The 16,317-nt window shown below is 41.8% G+C and overlaps 1 protein-coding gene across 2 annotated transcripts in view; it reads right to left on the bottom strand.

The window, feature by feature from the left end:
• Positions 1-5,213: 5,213 nt before the first annotated feature.
• Positions 5,214-16,317, bottom strand: part of BRF1 (BRF1 RNA polymerase III transcription initiation factor subunit) — a 172,773-nt gene continuing 161,669 nt past the window's right edge. For both annotated transcript variants that reach the window (XM_048305528.1, XM_048305529.1), the window contains 3 exons: positions 14,258-14,309; positions 11,069-11,237; positions 5,214-8,895 (listed from right to left, as the gene is read on the bottom strand). In XM_048305528.1, coding sequence (XP_048161485.1) covers positions 8,858-8,895; positions 11,069-11,237; positions 14,258-14,309 — 259 coding nt within the window. In that variant the 3' untranslated portion in view covers positions 5,214-8,857. The remainder of the gene's footprint in view (positions 8,896-11,068; positions 11,238-14,257; positions 14,310-16,317) is intronic.

Genomic DNA, 16,317 nt, shown 5'->3' with positions numbered 1-16,317 from the left:
CCCCTGTTGTCATGGATTGGGTGTCATAAATGTGAACATATTCCTGTAAGGCACCTCCTAAGAACGTGGCACCGATTGCCCAAGACAGAAATACAGAACTGGAAGAACCATCAAGGCTTTGAAAGGGGTTTTTTTGTCAACTATGTTCCTACCTGCTTTCTGCACAAGCATCTTATGCCTCAGGAAATTAAGGAAGGAAGGGATAAGAAGGCCAGGTTTTCACAGGGCTTTCCCACATGGACAGGGTCTCAGTGCTCTCCAACCTCATTTTTCTTATCCCCACATGCTGCTGATGCTGACACCCAGAGATGTCCAGAAGGAGTTGGCACATTGCTGTCCTGCCTGCCAGGGGGCTGCCTCTAAGCTTCCCAAAAAATGTCTTGACTGCGGCAAGGGAATGAGGTGAATATACAAGAAATGTACTATTTCTCCTGAACTGCATCGTTAATAATATTTTCCTCCCCCCCTTGCACCTCTGTAAATCACCATGTGACTACAGAACTCAACAATGTTACACTGATGTAGAACCACTCTCAGGAGGGAACTGGTTGGTGTAAATCATCCCCTTCTATTTCCTAGTACAGAACCTGGTGCCAGGTTCTGCCAAAAACACAGGGAAAACATTCACTAGATTTTTCCAATGGCAATAGTCTGTCTAAACACAACTTTAAATGTCTGCCATTAAAGTTTTCTTCATCTCATTAAAATGACTTGCAAAACCATCTGCTAGCTAATAAGGACTTTTTACAGCCTTAATATTTTATTTTATAATGAAATATACAAAGGGGAAAACAGGACACATATTTAGAAAGACAATGGCAACAATCTGCTGCTCTTCCACAGAAAGCTGATGATGTTCACTCCCGTGGCTGGTTAAAGACACTGAACACTTCAGCCCCTTGAATATTCCTTGTACAAATAATCCAATTCCTATTCTCACGATATTTGCCTAACACACAGCAACCGAAAGCAGCACTTCCAGGAACTATTCTTCAGATCCTTCTTGTCCAAAAATACCAGTGACTGGTACATTAGAGAGAAGGGCAGGCAACATTTATGCTAAGGGTCTACATGTACTTGCCAAAATCCCTTGGTGGTTCCAGATTCCCTCAGCCCCCACGTTCACTTCCTTGAGTTACTCAGAAACTGAACAAGAGATGAGAAATCTTGGTGAGATCATCAGGGACAGGGAGCAGCCAGACTCAGAGCAAAGGCATGGGTGAAATCCCAAAGCACAGCACTGCTCTTTCCAGGAAAAGGAGCTGTTGCCATTACATCCCAGTCCCTTTTCCTGTGGAGCTGCAGAGCTGGGCAGGATCTGGCCATGATCTGTCTGTAATCACCAGCAGGAGGAGAACAAGTTGGGTTCATGCCCCAGTGAGCCATTAATGGCGAAGAATAAAGGAAGTCATGAGGAGCCATCTGAGATTGTTCCGCCACCCCCTTGGCAGTATTAGGGAACAGAGAGCCCATCTCAGAGCTGAAATGAGGAGGAATTTCAGGTCACATCTTACCACACCAGGTCTCCTCCACTGTGTTCACTGCTCGCTTCTTCACCTCTGATGTGGGGCATCCCTGGCTCTGATACCTGGACCAACTGATACTTTCACACTCCATATTTCACCATAAATCTCTGTTTGTGCTGCTTTCCCCCCCTTTTTGTCTTCTTTAACATCTCTGCTCCTCAGTAGTGATTGCTTACTCCTGCTGAGCACTGAGGACACTGCTCAGAAGGAAAGTTGCAATCCTAAGCAGGGTCCTTGCAAAATATGGTAATAGAGGGAGCAACTTAAAAAACCACATACATCCCACCCCAAAACCCCCAAAAGCACTTTCTTGGATAGCAAGCTACCCTATGGCCCTATCAACCCAACATATATGCAAGAATTTAACGAAAGCTAAGGCTGACTGTGAAAGTAGGCTTGAAATGACACTGGAAGAGCTGCAGCCTGCCTTCCAAACCTCAGCTAAGTCCTGTAATGGCTGTGTCTTCATCCTGCCTACTGCTGATCTTCACTTGAGGTGTCACAGATGGCCTTAATTGCTTATCTCCTTCTGAGCTTCATATCTGCTGTGGTAGATTAACGGATGGGACTGATCAATGGGCTGAACACAGCCCTTGGCACCCCTAAACTACCTCTCTGCACAGTGATTAGTGCAATGGCTTCTCCCCACTCACATAAAATTTATAATCTTCTAATTTACATACTGGCATGTCTCACCTGAGGTGTAGCCCCTTTTACTCCATGCTACACCCACAGGCAGTGACAACACCTGGGGCCTGTGCTGGGCAGCTTTACAGGGCTGGCACTACCCCTGCTGACAGAGACCTCTTGCCCACTAAGAGGCCAGGGGAGATCAGAAAGTCTACACTTGCACACGTGCCAAGAGCACGGGCCAAAAGTGTTTCAGATGGCATTTTATTAATGCAGTGCAGCCAGCAACTTTGAACCAACATAAATTATACCAGGAAGATGAATAAGATGAAAGATCCTTCATCTTACCGCAGGCAGAAAATACACTCAGACTGTTCCTCGTGGTGCCTGACAATCCAGAAAGAAAACACAATGATTCACATCACGCTGATCTGCTCTTCGAGGCCTCAGCACCTACGGTAGGTCCTACTGATTTAATGCAGCATGCAGCAGTAACTAACAATTTCTCAGTGGCCTTGCATAAGAGTTTGCTTGAAAGCAGTGAGGAGAGTTTTGAAAACATTTGCTTTAGCTGTATTTTATGGCATGCCAAGCCATGAATCTCACCTGAATGGTGCTGGTGTGTGTTGGACTTTCCTCTGGTGAGCTCCCAAAGCATGGGCAGGAATCACAGCAGATACAAGGTTAATCTGCTTCCCAGACACGATGCTGTGCTGAAGAACCATTACTCAATTACAACACATCCACATCAGAGTAGTCTGTGACCACCTAGAAACTTCTGACAACCTCAGCCATCCCCATTTATATTAAAAGCAGCAGAATAGGTAACTCCTCTTTGCTGCTTAGTTAGACAAGGCTTGACAGAGTAAGAAGGGGCTTTGGACATAGCACAGTATCTGGTTTTACTCCAGGACTGGTTTTACCCACAGTACTCTGGTTTTGCCCAGAGCACTTCTATCCCTTCCTTTGCTACTGCTACCACCTCTAGAGACTATTGTTAATAGGACAGGTCCTTGAGTGATGTAAAGCAGCAAAGCCCTCACTGCCTGATGCTCACTGCCCATTGCGCAGTCCAGTGCACATCATTACAAAGAATAATCCCTCATCTTTCTGGTTTTAATGCAGCTTTTCTCCTTAACATTAAACTAAAGCCTTTAAACTCACTCTAATTATTCTTTTTTTTTTTTTCACTCATGAGAAACAATGATATCTCACCACCTCTTCTTCCTCACTTGGCTTGGTGTCCTACCTCTTTTAATACCCTCCAGTGGACTGCTCAGGCTACAAATGATGAATATCATGCAGGATATACCATGAAACAGAAGAGTCTGGAATTCTTCTGTGGAAAATGGACAACATTGCCTCACCTCTGCTGCTGCCAAGATGCAGCTTCTGCCCCTCTTAGTCTCTGCGTACAAATCCCTTTTACTTTTCCCACAGAAGAGCACTGAAGAAAAATTACCTGGCAATCAGAGTGTTGGTGCTGTTTCTTTTCATTGCTTTGTTAAAACTCCTTTAATTTGCTGTATTTTTCTGCTTTTAAAGAATTGAGAAACTCTACTAGGAGCACTGAGAGCAGTGAGAAAGCATTCTTGCTGTAATTTGGCAATAGAAATGGATAACACAGTGATTGCCAACTCTGTGCCCAGTACTGTGCCACTTACTGCCCTCCCACACAATAACAAATATACAGTTCAAGCTACAAGTCTTTAAATCCTGTGTTCCTGGAGTCCCACTGCAAGAAGGGAATTTCATTTTGCATTTATATGAACTGTATGTGCCTCCGTAATTTCCATGAGAATGCACAACAGGTCCCGTAAGAAAAAAATAATTACAATGAAGCAACTCACCAAGTAAATTTGTTATGCCCTAAGTCCTGAATTCTCACTGACCCTCCTTTCTCATGTACTTAACCCCTTTCGTTAAACAACCACGACTCACCAAGACCATTGCCAGGTATTGGGGTAGGCATAAAAAATACTGAATAATGTGCTGTAACTCTTCTTACAGACGAGATGGGAGTAGAAAACTGTAACAGCTTCTTCTGCATTACAAAACAGGAACCTAAGAACAAATGTGCTATGACCCTGCTGGTGAAAAATGAAGGTAATATAAAGCCTTGTAAGATTTCAGCTTTATTAGCATTATTTAACTTCTGAGACCATGAAAGGAGGCATATTTGATAAATGCAGCTGCGGGGACAGAATGCTTTTGGTTATGAAAGCCTGGTGTGGCACAGAAGAGAAAAATTACAGGACAAAGCCAAGAGCCTGGGAAGAGCAGAAAATATGAGGCCAAGGCGGTCAGTACTTTTTAACAGCTCAGATGTTACCAGGGAGAGGGCATCCATGGTGGATATTACTGGAGAAGTTCCCAACTCCCAGTGGAAATGGCTGGAACAGTTGAAGAGAAATTCAGATAAAAACATCCCAATGTCAATGAGAGCAGAAGTGTGCCTTGATCACACTATGGGAACACAGTGAAATGCTGGAATGACACATACTGCCTTATCAAATCTACTGTTAATCATCTTTTTATAGGCTAAAACTTTGCAGGAGACACTCCTGAGGATCCAGTAGTACCTCTTTTTCCAGAAAAAACTAAAAGGAGCAAACACCCATCTGTACAAAGGGCAGATGTGGATTTTTGTCTCCAAACTGTGGCAGCCAGATGTTGATAAAATAACATGATTTTTAACTCAGCACACACCTTATTTATCAAGATACAACTTTCAGAAACAAGCACTGGAACAGTTCCACTAAGTACACACACCATATATTGTTCCCACAGTCAGTTAATTATACAGTTTAGTGGAAAAGCCTCGTTAATGTTATGCACTTTACAAAAAGTATCTACATCTATCAGTGGAACAGTGTCTTGTAAAAAACACTTGCCTGATTAGCTGTGTCTTCCCTTTTAGAGACAAAAGAAAGCTCTGAATGACAAATTTTGGCCATGATCAACCAATCGTGCAGCAATCAAAACCCAACATTTGTAAGAATGAAGACAGAAAACCAGAAATTATCAGGAGAGCATCATAATAACAGATGGGCTGTGTAAGGGTTTTACTTTTTATTTACAGCAAATATATTACAATAAAAAAGGTTAACATGGCTCATAGTTGTGTAAGGATGGTACGTATGCTTACATCAAAAAGGTTTAATTTCCTTGGCACTAACTGAACTGAATACGAGGATTCAACACAAAAATAAGAAACAGAACATTTATTAGGCAAACTCTAACTGTACACATCTGCAACTGGAGTTTCAATGCAATCCAAAGAACACAAACAAGTCATCAGGATGGCAAGGACTTTTTCGACGAACATGTTTAACCCTCAAGACAAGGCTGTCTGGCACCATTTAAAAGTTGCTGTACTGAATACACTGATTTTAAAGAAATATCATAGATGATTAAGACACTGAAAATGCACTCAGCACAGTGAAGAAGCCCATTATTTTCCTTATTTCTTTTTTACTCCCATGATACAAGAGTTAAAAGGCTGCATGGCAGACAAGCTGGATGCAACAGCTGGAGGGTTTTGCCTGTCAAGCAAAGTGACTTGCAGCAAGAGACGTGCTTTCTGCAACAAACCCGATGATACACAGCTTGTGTGGCTTCAAAGAAGATGATCTAAGAACAACAAATGTTGAAGCCTTATAAGCTCTTTACATCATAATCAGAATCCTGAGAAAAGCAGGATCCAAATTACTCCAAGTGAATTCAGGCTTACTTATACACAACAAAATTGTCCAGATACACCAACAGTAGTAAACAGAGTTAATGCTGTTTTAATCTTTTTACATTTTAATGACTAGCTATAAAAACAGAAACTAGCATGTTCAAATCTGTTTACATTTCCTGAGCTTAGTTAAATGAAGAAGGAATGAGCATTATAAAAATCCCGGTAAGTCACCAATAAATTAAAAATGTACATAACCACTATAGCTTAAGAAGCTCAGAGTGAAGTCTGCCTATCCAATATCCTTTCTTTAGGAACCCTGTACAGAAACTACGCCATTAACTTCACCAGCAATACTGAGATGCTGTGGAATTGTAGGTCTTTAATTTTTCCCTTGCTCTTCCACCAGACTGCCTGATGGCCTTTCCTAATCAAATCATACGAGAGCATTCGAAAACTGCAACCCTCTACTTGCAGTGCACAAACCAATGTTCTCAGCAATGCAGTGTACTACTGAAATTCAAATTTCCTAGCTGCAGTTATCTAGGTGGGCTCTCAGCTCTCACGCGTAACATCACTACCCTGGCAGCAGGTTTGGTATCCTTTGGAGGAACAAACCAGGAGACTGGAGGAAAGACCTCAGCAATATTCATCTTAGCGGTTTCTTTAAGAGCCAACATCTTGCATTTCAGAAAAGCACTCGACCTACATGAGTCATACACATGTTTATTTATGCATGTTTACTTCCTGCATAGAGAATACTGTGTACCTTGGAATAAAACCCAAGCCTTGAGAATATACTGAGAGTATATTTGTTGCAGTGCTATGGAAGATTAATTCAAGCCCAAACAATCAAACTCAACGGTCTCAAAGACTTGCAGAGCACGAACTTTGATAAAACAAACTACTTTTTAAAAAACTGTCTGCTTATAGCATACTTTTATTTTATGGTGTAGATAAAAGAGAGGTAGAAAGGTTTATCTCCTCACTATCAGTTTCTGTGCAGTATTTATAAAGTATCAGAAAAAAAATCTATAGCTTTTCAGTAAAAATGCCAGCTTTTCTCCTAAGAATTATAAGGAATCTCTTCTTTCCACTTAAGTGCTGCAAACTAAGTAACTGGAATTTGGTTCAGAAGAGCTCTTCTTTCCAGTAGCCTTACCACGCCAATTTTGTTACCAAGTTCTGCTTTTAAGAACTCATTACAGAAATACTCCTATACAGGGCTCAAAAACTCCTCACAGATACAACCCACCAAACCATATTTACCAGCCAAGTAGTATCAAGTCTGCTCCTAAAAAAAGCACTCACTCTTGCTTGACTTACATGATCCATCTTATGCAAGCTACCAAGAGGGACAGGGAAGAATCAAGTATGGAAGGCCACGTGGCCCTATCCTTCTTTGGTGATGACCCCAGATGTGAGCACCACTATCACCCTGTCTGGCAGAGCTTCCTGAGGCAGCTTCTCTTCCTGCCACGATCCATTCTCTGCAGCAGGATGTAGGAGGATGGATGGTGCTTTAGTAACGAGTGCTCCTCAAAAAAGGTAGGAAGGAAGACTCGACCAGCAGACACAGCTGAACAGAAACCATGCTGGTAAGATAAATATCCATCCTTCGCTGGTGTTAAGACAAGCCTGCAGCACTACAGTTTTCATGATTGTCACCAGATAAGGGAGAGAGATGGAAACATCAGCTGCAGACATCCAGAGTGTGATCCGGACTGCAGTGCATTTCCCACGGAGCCAAGAGCCTCGGACCCAGCAGTGCCAGGGGAAGGCAGGTCAGAGGCACCAGGGTGGGATCTGCCCACAGGGACTCCACCCCTGACCCCTGCTCACATGGCACTGCGAGAACTGATCTATCTGCAAGAGAGGACCTGCCTGCTGACATTTCAGGGCACACAGGGCTGCAGCTCCAGCTTTATTCACATAGCAACAACTGTTCAAGGGTGGGATTTGAGCCATGAAAGTCAGACTGCTGCACGGTGACCTTTAATTTACCCAGTGAATGTTAAGCAAATTACATTAAATTAAATTCAGTCAAAGCAGATGCTAGCTTATTTATTAAAAAGCTCAGTTTTCTTTTTTTCAACTGGTTTTAGAGACCAGCAGCTCTTGGGAGCAGACCTTCAGTTTAACTTAGTCAGGCAAAAGCAGCTCCGCAGAGATGGCCAGAGGGACTCTCCTGCAGCAACACTAGCCTAAAGAAGACCTGGCTGTCCCTAGGGATGCAGAGCAACAGCTCAGGAGCACAGCATCTTTGCCTCCTTGCCCCACACACCTCCTACCTGACCCAGGTCTTCTCCTTTCTTCCACAAAAACCACACTGGACTCACAGCGGAAGACGATTCTTCACTGCCAACGTTGCCTTCTACTGTCATATCTTTTAAGAAATCTATGAATTGATTAATATAAAGAAGTATTTACTCTGTTTCAGAAAACCAATACTGTTCTGCAAATATATAACTTGTCATTAACTGTTGATAGGGTTGGGTAAGGGAGTTTGTATACAGCAACATGGTCACGTTCACAATCCAGGTTGGAAACATTTCTTTCTGTCAGCTGCAGCATGATGAGACAAAAAATGCTCCTGTACTCAAATAATCAACAGGCACACTTCTTTTCACCTGTCACCCTCCCTGTCCTTCAATCTGCTCTTTTTCAGCAGTATGCCTAAAAGCAATCACATAAATAAGAGATGTGCTGCTTTCAGCCACATAGGCTTCATGCACAGTCTGTTTTGTCTCTTCTCTTTTGTTCTCCGGAAACATTACTCTCATTAATTTCATTCTCCAACTATGATCCACCAAAATAAAAATAAATTCAAGTAGGAATCCAAACTGGATATTGCTGGGTTATGGGTCAATGTAAACTGACCAGACCCAATGCCGAAAAGTAAGGATTGTTCGATTACATTTGCTGACCATAGACAGCTTCTTTCACTATTCACACAGTTTGAAGACCAAAGATTTGCTGAGAACAAGACACAGTCCATGTTCCCTGGAAGTAAATGGAGCTAGTAGCCATCATCTTCATCCATATCACAGCCATAATCTGAAACACACAAAGACAAGTGCATATAAAAATACAAATATTCCGGGAAGATGGAAGACACAATGGAAGTATTGCTTCTTGAAGGTTGTTTGCCTCCTACGTAACTACATGGTAAGTTTTGCCTTAGGCAAGCATTTAAAAAACCATCTATTTTCTTAGGGCTAAATAAGTTCTTTCATGTACTTCCCTCAACGAAATAAAATTATTTTAAAGCATGTATGTGTAAATATCTCTTCTCACTTGTCACTAGACCCTCATTTAGGAATACTTGGCATATGTATATATGAAATACTTGGTTTAATTTAGAGGCTAAGGTGATTAAGCCTGATTGTCACAAGTAACTTGGCACACAGTGGCTTATAAGCAGCAGAATTACATTTACAAGTAGGCACATTTTTCACTAGACACAGGCACCAAGGAAAAAGCTGGTTTGTTTATATTATTCATGGATTTATGAGCTGAAATTGCAAGGGTTCAGAGATAGTTCAGAGTTCCCATCAACATCAAAAGAGTCGTGGAACAAATCCTGACCAATGCATCTGACTCGGATCTGCCTTATCTACTTAATTCTAGACTTAAAATTTTTGCCCAGATTTTTTAATCCAGTTTTGTTTTCTTAAACAATGCTCAGTGCAAAGACTGTGTGCTGTGTGCCAAAAGGCAGGTCTGTATGTTTCTAATGCATCAGTTTCTCTTCTGTGTGCTTCTGAATGCACTGACACTGATATTTTCTGTTGTGTAGATGAACCTATGGATAATTATTACATATGAGCCCCGAGGAAAGTTAAACTTTATATTCCAAATTCAATAAAGGGCAACATCTCACCCAAAGAGACAAGAAAAAGCTTGGAAGCAGAATTAAGTGTAATCTATAATGATTTGTGTAGAATGGGTGAAGTTCACCATCTGTAATTCATGCAGTTATTCCAGGCAGACAGGTCTAAAATCCATGGAGAAAGCAGCTAGGAAAGAGTTATTTGTTGCAGTGAGCAGCTCTGCACACCTGCATTTGGATTCTGGGAATACTCCTTTCCTTTTTATTTTTATTTTCATTTTTTACCTCTAATTTTTCAGCTGTTGTCTAGACCAGGCAGGGAGTAGTGGAATGTTCTCAGAATGGTTCAAAAATAGTAACATTTACAAAGAAAAAAAACTCAGTGACCTTTATTCTATTTTTGTGGGGGGTTTATTAATAAACATAGACCCACCCTCCCCCACATGGGTGCCTTTTCTTGGGAACGTTATTCTAATAATAAAAGCAGGCAACAAACTGTTTTTCCTACGGTTCAGCAATTATTTTCCAGCAGAGAAATCAATCTAAAAGCAACAGACACTTTTGTGAAATGTATACACATTGTCCACAAAAGCTAAATGAATAGTGCTGGAAATGTTTTTGCAGTAAATAACATTTCAGTAGGAAACTTATTTCCATCTTGAGTCTTTGCAACCCATAATTAGCAGCTCTCATTTTAAAAATAATTTTGTGTATTTTCAAAGCTTAACTTCTAAAGGGAAGTTTTTAATATAGGAGAAATGTGGATGTGTCCAGCTAGGAAAAACCACAGCGGAGAGGAGACCGCCTTTCCTGCCAGCAAAGAAATCTAATTAACCAGTGGCTTTGCTGGGTAACCCAAAGAAATTAGCACACATCTGTGTACCATACATGCACCACCAATGCCATTCCTGCACTTGGGGAACAACTGCTTCTTCCTAACATTTTCCCCAGAAACTGATTTGTTCTGTTTTGAGCTGGACAGACACATCCCCAGGGCTCACAGACAACCTGGACACCACTGCAGCCTCCACTGAGGAGGCAGAAGGAGCAGGGAGGGGAGGCTCAGGGGGCAGTGAGCCCCAGACACCGCTAATAGAGGGGTTACTGAACCCCCAACTTCTCAGATCCACATTAATAAACCTAATCCTGGAAAACACCTCACACTTCAGTTTGTTCTTGAGAAGGCCTCTGAGCGTAAAGCTCAAGATGCAAAGTTTTCTCAGGAGGAGTCTCTAAGGTCAGGTTTCAGACAAGGGTGATTCCAGGCTTCCCACAGGAATGGGCAATGCTGAAAAGGCAGCAGGAGCTCTGGTACAGGGACAAGCAAGGGGACCCTCTGTGTCCCCAGACCTGCAAGAACAAAGCCCACAGCACCAGGAGATGGTAACCCCAGCTCACCATTTCCTCCCATTAACTGCAAGGCGCTCATGCAGTGATCTTCATCTTCTTCTACCTCTTCCTCTTCCACCTCTTCATCATGGTTGTAAGCTACTGGGCCACTCTCCACAAGCACAGCTGCTGGTTTTTCTACATCAGAGGCTTCAGCCTGTGCAGCTGGAAAGGAAACCTGCATAAAAGAAGAGAGAACAGTAGAGCAGCCATTCCTTTGGTCCAATATTTGCACAAAACTTTAGCAGCTTCCAAATGATAGGGACAGGAGAGACAGAAGCTCATGTCCAGTGCTACAGGTTCAGTTGTTCTAATGAAAGTCTGAATGAAGGTCGGGCAAAACCACCCAGTTTTCACTTAGTCCAGAACCAGGCAACTGAAATATCCAGTAATGGTAACAGCAGAACAAGGATTCTCTGGCAAGCACAAGAGGAGAAGAAATCTGGGAGCGAAGGCTCCTCAGTAGAGCTCTGTGGGAGAACTTACAAACCTCTCCCACAGTGTGCTCAACTCACATCAGGCCTATTACAGAATAACAACGTTATTGACAATTTAATGATAGCAAAAATGTACCCTTCAAATCAGAAAAAGCCCAACATGTATTAGTTTTGACAGCTCTGGTTGGATTTACTTGGCGGCGCAATGAGCTGTGGGAACAAATAGCACTCTGTAGACAGCACTTAATGTGATGGCAGAGCACTCAGTTGATAATACACACTGGCACCTGTAACATTACCTATGGAATTCATCAGAATGATGATCTCCAAACACTAACTTGGGAATCGATCACTGAGGGGACCTGTTCCGTACGTGTTTGTCCCCAGCTGCTCCAACATTAGGCAGGACACAGCACGGAGGGAGAGAAAGGGCAACACCACAAGGGAATAGAGGTGAATTTGGAGTAGGTAATACTGCCTTTGGTTCACTGAGGAGAGATCTGGGAACAGGGCAGGAAGCAGCAACACAGCCTGTGCCAGCACAGCCCAGGCTCTGGTCTTTCTGATCATTCTTCTCACTTTCATGATGTGCTCAGTCTGGAGACCCACCTCCTTTTCTCATCCAGGGAAGAAACATCACAGGAGCTTTACCTCCATCAGCTTTGTAATAGAGTACTTTCTACATCCATTCTGTACTTGGGACTGGTTGGGGTTTTTTACACTAGAGCCTGTGGCACACAAAACCAGCCAATTAGTGGCAATTTGAAGAACCTTAAAGATTGACCATGAATGCTGCGTTGTCATGTTAAGAACTCCGAGAAGGGAATATTGACAGTACCTGTCACCAGTCAGCTGTTACCAGCACTGAGTCATCTCCCCTAGTAACAAAGATGGAAAAGACTGGGACCACTTCCTTGGAAGGACAGTGGTGAGGTGCTTCTAAAAAGGAATGGTCTAAGAGAGACCAGAAAACCCCAACTGCTCTGGTCCATACCATGAGAAAAGTGCTACAGTGCTTTAGGTTTTAAACTGCAGTACATAACTATGTACTGCTGCATGTTCTCCAATTCCATTGGCAGCAAGTTCTGATAAAGTGTTGTCGTTTATTTTTATTTATTTATTTATTTATAAATGTATTTACTTGGGATGCAGTAGCTCCTAGAATCCCTGTAACTCCAGGCACTTTAGAGATACACCGTAAGAGAAAATCCCTGTACCAGAAAGTTGACAGTCTAATTATTTAGACATCAAAGCTGTTCCTGAACTTGTCATATACCATGACAGTCAACCTAAAGAATCTGCCTGAGTTTTTCAAAGCCACCTAAGGGTTTGCTCCAATAGCTCATTAATAGGGCAAAAGACACCCATTAATTGTAATAGAAAATCAAGTATTTAGATACTCGGATCAGTCAAAGACAGGTTTTCATGACTTTTTAATGCTCAAATTAATAATAATATTTAGAGGAACTTCCCTCCAGTTTATATTTCCTACCACTGCTTTTGCCTCTAGAGTGATCAAATTGAGTCCATCTTGGTATAAGCAGAAATAGACACAACAGTTTGAGACAAATCAGCATCATAATAAACATCAATTTATATGTTTAAAAGTATCCATCTGCTCTGAAAAAGTGGGTGAATATAAAGGAGCTACAATTGAGCCATTATTTTTTAAAATTGCACCATGCTAATTAAAATGTGACCTTTTTCTAATTATCATGTCCACTTCCAGACTGCTGTACTTCTAAAAATGTGCAGAGTTTTCTAATGAGCATAGAATAAGAAGTGAAAATGTATTTCCCTAGGCAGGATATCAAACTGTTTCTGAAAATCAATGGCTTTTTGTCATTTTAAAAATAAGGCAGTCAAACAACACCTTTAAATAGAACTTCCTGAATTCACTTCCAGACGTCCTGGACTAGAGTTTGGCACTTAGCTTTATGTTTGAATGGGCAATTGTCAAAGATGTTAAACTACCCAAGGGAACTGGTTCACTTTCAGAAGGGTGTCAGTGTCACACATTCATGGGGAAGAGGGACAAATTCCTTTGGTATACTGAATTTTTAGATATGCAGTAGACAGTTCGTTGTACACAAAATACCTGTGAATACTCTGTACGGTGTGAAAATAATAGTGAAAGAAAGCAGCTGTTGTTGTTATCTGGTTTCACTATCTGATAATAATCCTGATCCCTTTGGGAGGTGCACAAAGCCATCCAAGCAGAGCTTCTGGCAGTGGCCAGTTACCAGCACTAACTTTCCTGTGGCACTATTACATTTTCAAAGTAAACAAACAAAGCAAAGAGCAAGCCAGGCTGTACAGGGTAAGCTCTTTCCACACTGGTCTCTGACAGAAGCCCAGCCCATCCCCGGGGTCAGCTCTGGCTGCACAAAAGTGGAGTTTTGCATCCTTCTCTGTGAGGACAGTCCACAGGCACGAGCTCTGCCCTCTCCTACCCCTCCTGACCATTTACTTGACATGGACCTTTTTAGATGCTTGCAGGGAGTTTTCTCTCTTTTGCTGTCCAACGAAGCATTGGGAGGCTGTGCTAATGTTCCTAATGAATAAGTAAGGGAAAGTCTGGGTTAGAAAACAGCCAATCTCAGCTTTGCAGTGTTCACAGTAACCAACTCTTGGCCTGATCAGAGAGACAAGACTCATTTCTTTTACCCTTATCTATTGCATGACCAGAGCCAGGCTGAGAACAGCTTGTGGGAATTTCCAAACTCAACCTGTTGCATCAGAAGTGCTGGACTTTTCATACCTGTTCTGTGGCAGCCTTCTTAGCAAACTGGGTTGAAATCAAGGGTCTTAATCTGCAAAGAAGGAAAGAAAAAATGCTGAACATCAGAAAAGTTGCTCAAGAGTTTGACACAGAGTATTCAGAATCCAAACAGTGAAAGCACTTTGCTAGTGTTATGTTGTGCAATTACTTTTTTAATGATTTAAGATAAAGAGCAGAAAGCCACAAATGCCATGACAATTAACACACACATTCCCTTGGAAGCATCTGTCCCAGTTCAAGGTAATAATAAAAGATACCAGCACAGTAGCAAAACCTCATCTCAAACCACAGCCCCTGCTTCTCCACAAGGTCTTTGAAATAGCTGGGTTTGTCACATTTTACAAAAATCAAAAGAAAACAGATTTTTGGAAGAATGCAGACATGGAGAGACTGGGTCACACTCAGATTACCTAGCACTGGTCTGCAACTGCTTCCCTGTATCTGATGATACATAGAGGATACCAGTAAGATTATGCATGCAGGATACCATAATCATCACAGACAAGATTTTAACCTCCAGCTACAGAAATCATCAAAAAAACCCCAGGGACCCTGCATACCTTGAATAAGAAATGACAGAAATTGAACATAAACGTTTTTAAAAACTCTGCAACAGATGTGAAAGAGATCTGCATATTTGGGGAGAAGAGCTGGATCAGTATAACTTCACGGCAAACTGTAAAATATTATTACTTCTGAAAAACATTTCATACTCTGTTGTTTCCTTACTGCCATGAAGGCTGTTCTCAATCCATCATTTAGTGTTACTTTCTGGTTTCTCCTGCTCATCTAGATGTATCTAGTCACGAAGAGGATGACTTGCTTTCTACAGAAACACTGCTCAGACAGCTCCTCAAGCACATCTTTTAACGAAGTCTAGGCAAACAACTTAATGAATACCAATTTATGCCTCCAGAGATACAGCCTTTTATGATAAGCAGAATTTTACTCTCATTTTTCTCTTAGTCATTCCTCCTTGTTAACACACAGAAACTCGTTGTTTTCCTACTTATTTATATATTTCAAATAATCACCAGGAGGAAACAAATCCCCAGAGAATGAGCAGGGGAGACTCAGATCATTATCTCCAGTGGCGAAGACTATATTAAAATACAACATATTGGCTAAGCTCCAAAATGGTTCAAAAACTGGTCATCTCTGAAATACTTTGCAGGACCCAAAAGGCATTTCAGCAACTCAAGTAATTCAAGGTGCCTCCTCACAGTAGATCAAAACAAAAAGAAGCCAAGGCAATGTTTCAGGAGCTGCACCACGGAAGAATCCAGAATACATTATTCTGCTACAGCTATTTCTTGTCATATTACATAATTATAAAAAAATTCAAGAAAGAGATTTTCTTGACCTACATAAATATCTATTACTTACAAATTCTGGTGGACTTCTGGCCTCAGAGAGAATGTATTTGAGGGCACGGACATGCTCCTCCCTATGTGCCCAGCTTTCTCTTTCCATTATCTAACCACAAGTGTAGTTTTCACCTTTAAATGCCATCTAATCCAAACCCCCTGCAAGAGCAGGGACACCTTCAACCTGACCAGGTTGCTCAGAGCCCTGTGCAGCCTGACCTTGAATGTTTCCAGGGATGGGGAATCCAACACCTCTCTGGGCCTGTGCCAGTGCCTCACCACCCTCATAAGAAAGAAATTTCCTCCTGAATTCCTGAAATTTGAGACTACCTGCCTACTTTCAATCACTGTTTTCCAAAAAAACACCCTGTTTATCTGCTTACAAACATATGGATGCAGCAAAGCCAAAAGGTTGCACAGCTGAAGGATTCTAATTACCAAACAAGTTGTGTTTCATTGACAGGACTGAAAAACACCCAACACTGGTAAGAAATGAAGGACTTTTATTTTAAACCCATACTCATGATTATTGCAATTAACATTGTACCAAAGATAGCACCTTTTCCCTCCTGCTACCCAAAGACATCAGACCTCCCTGGAGCACCCTGAAAATATTTCCTCCCCCCAATTAAAATCAAGCTGTTGAGTAAGACTCACAAGGTAATCAGAAAC

Source organism: Corvus hawaiiensis, chromosome 6 (assembly GCF_020740725.1).
Source record: "Corvus hawaiiensis isolate bCorHaw1 chromosome 6, bCorHaw1.pri.cur, whole genome shotgun sequence".
NCBI classification, from domain to species: Eukaryota; Metazoa; Chordata; class Aves; order Passeriformes; family Corvidae; genus Corvus; species Corvus hawaiiensis.
The sequence above is the reverse complement of the archived record's forward strand: the minus strand, read 5'-3'. Positions and strand labels throughout refer to the sequence as shown.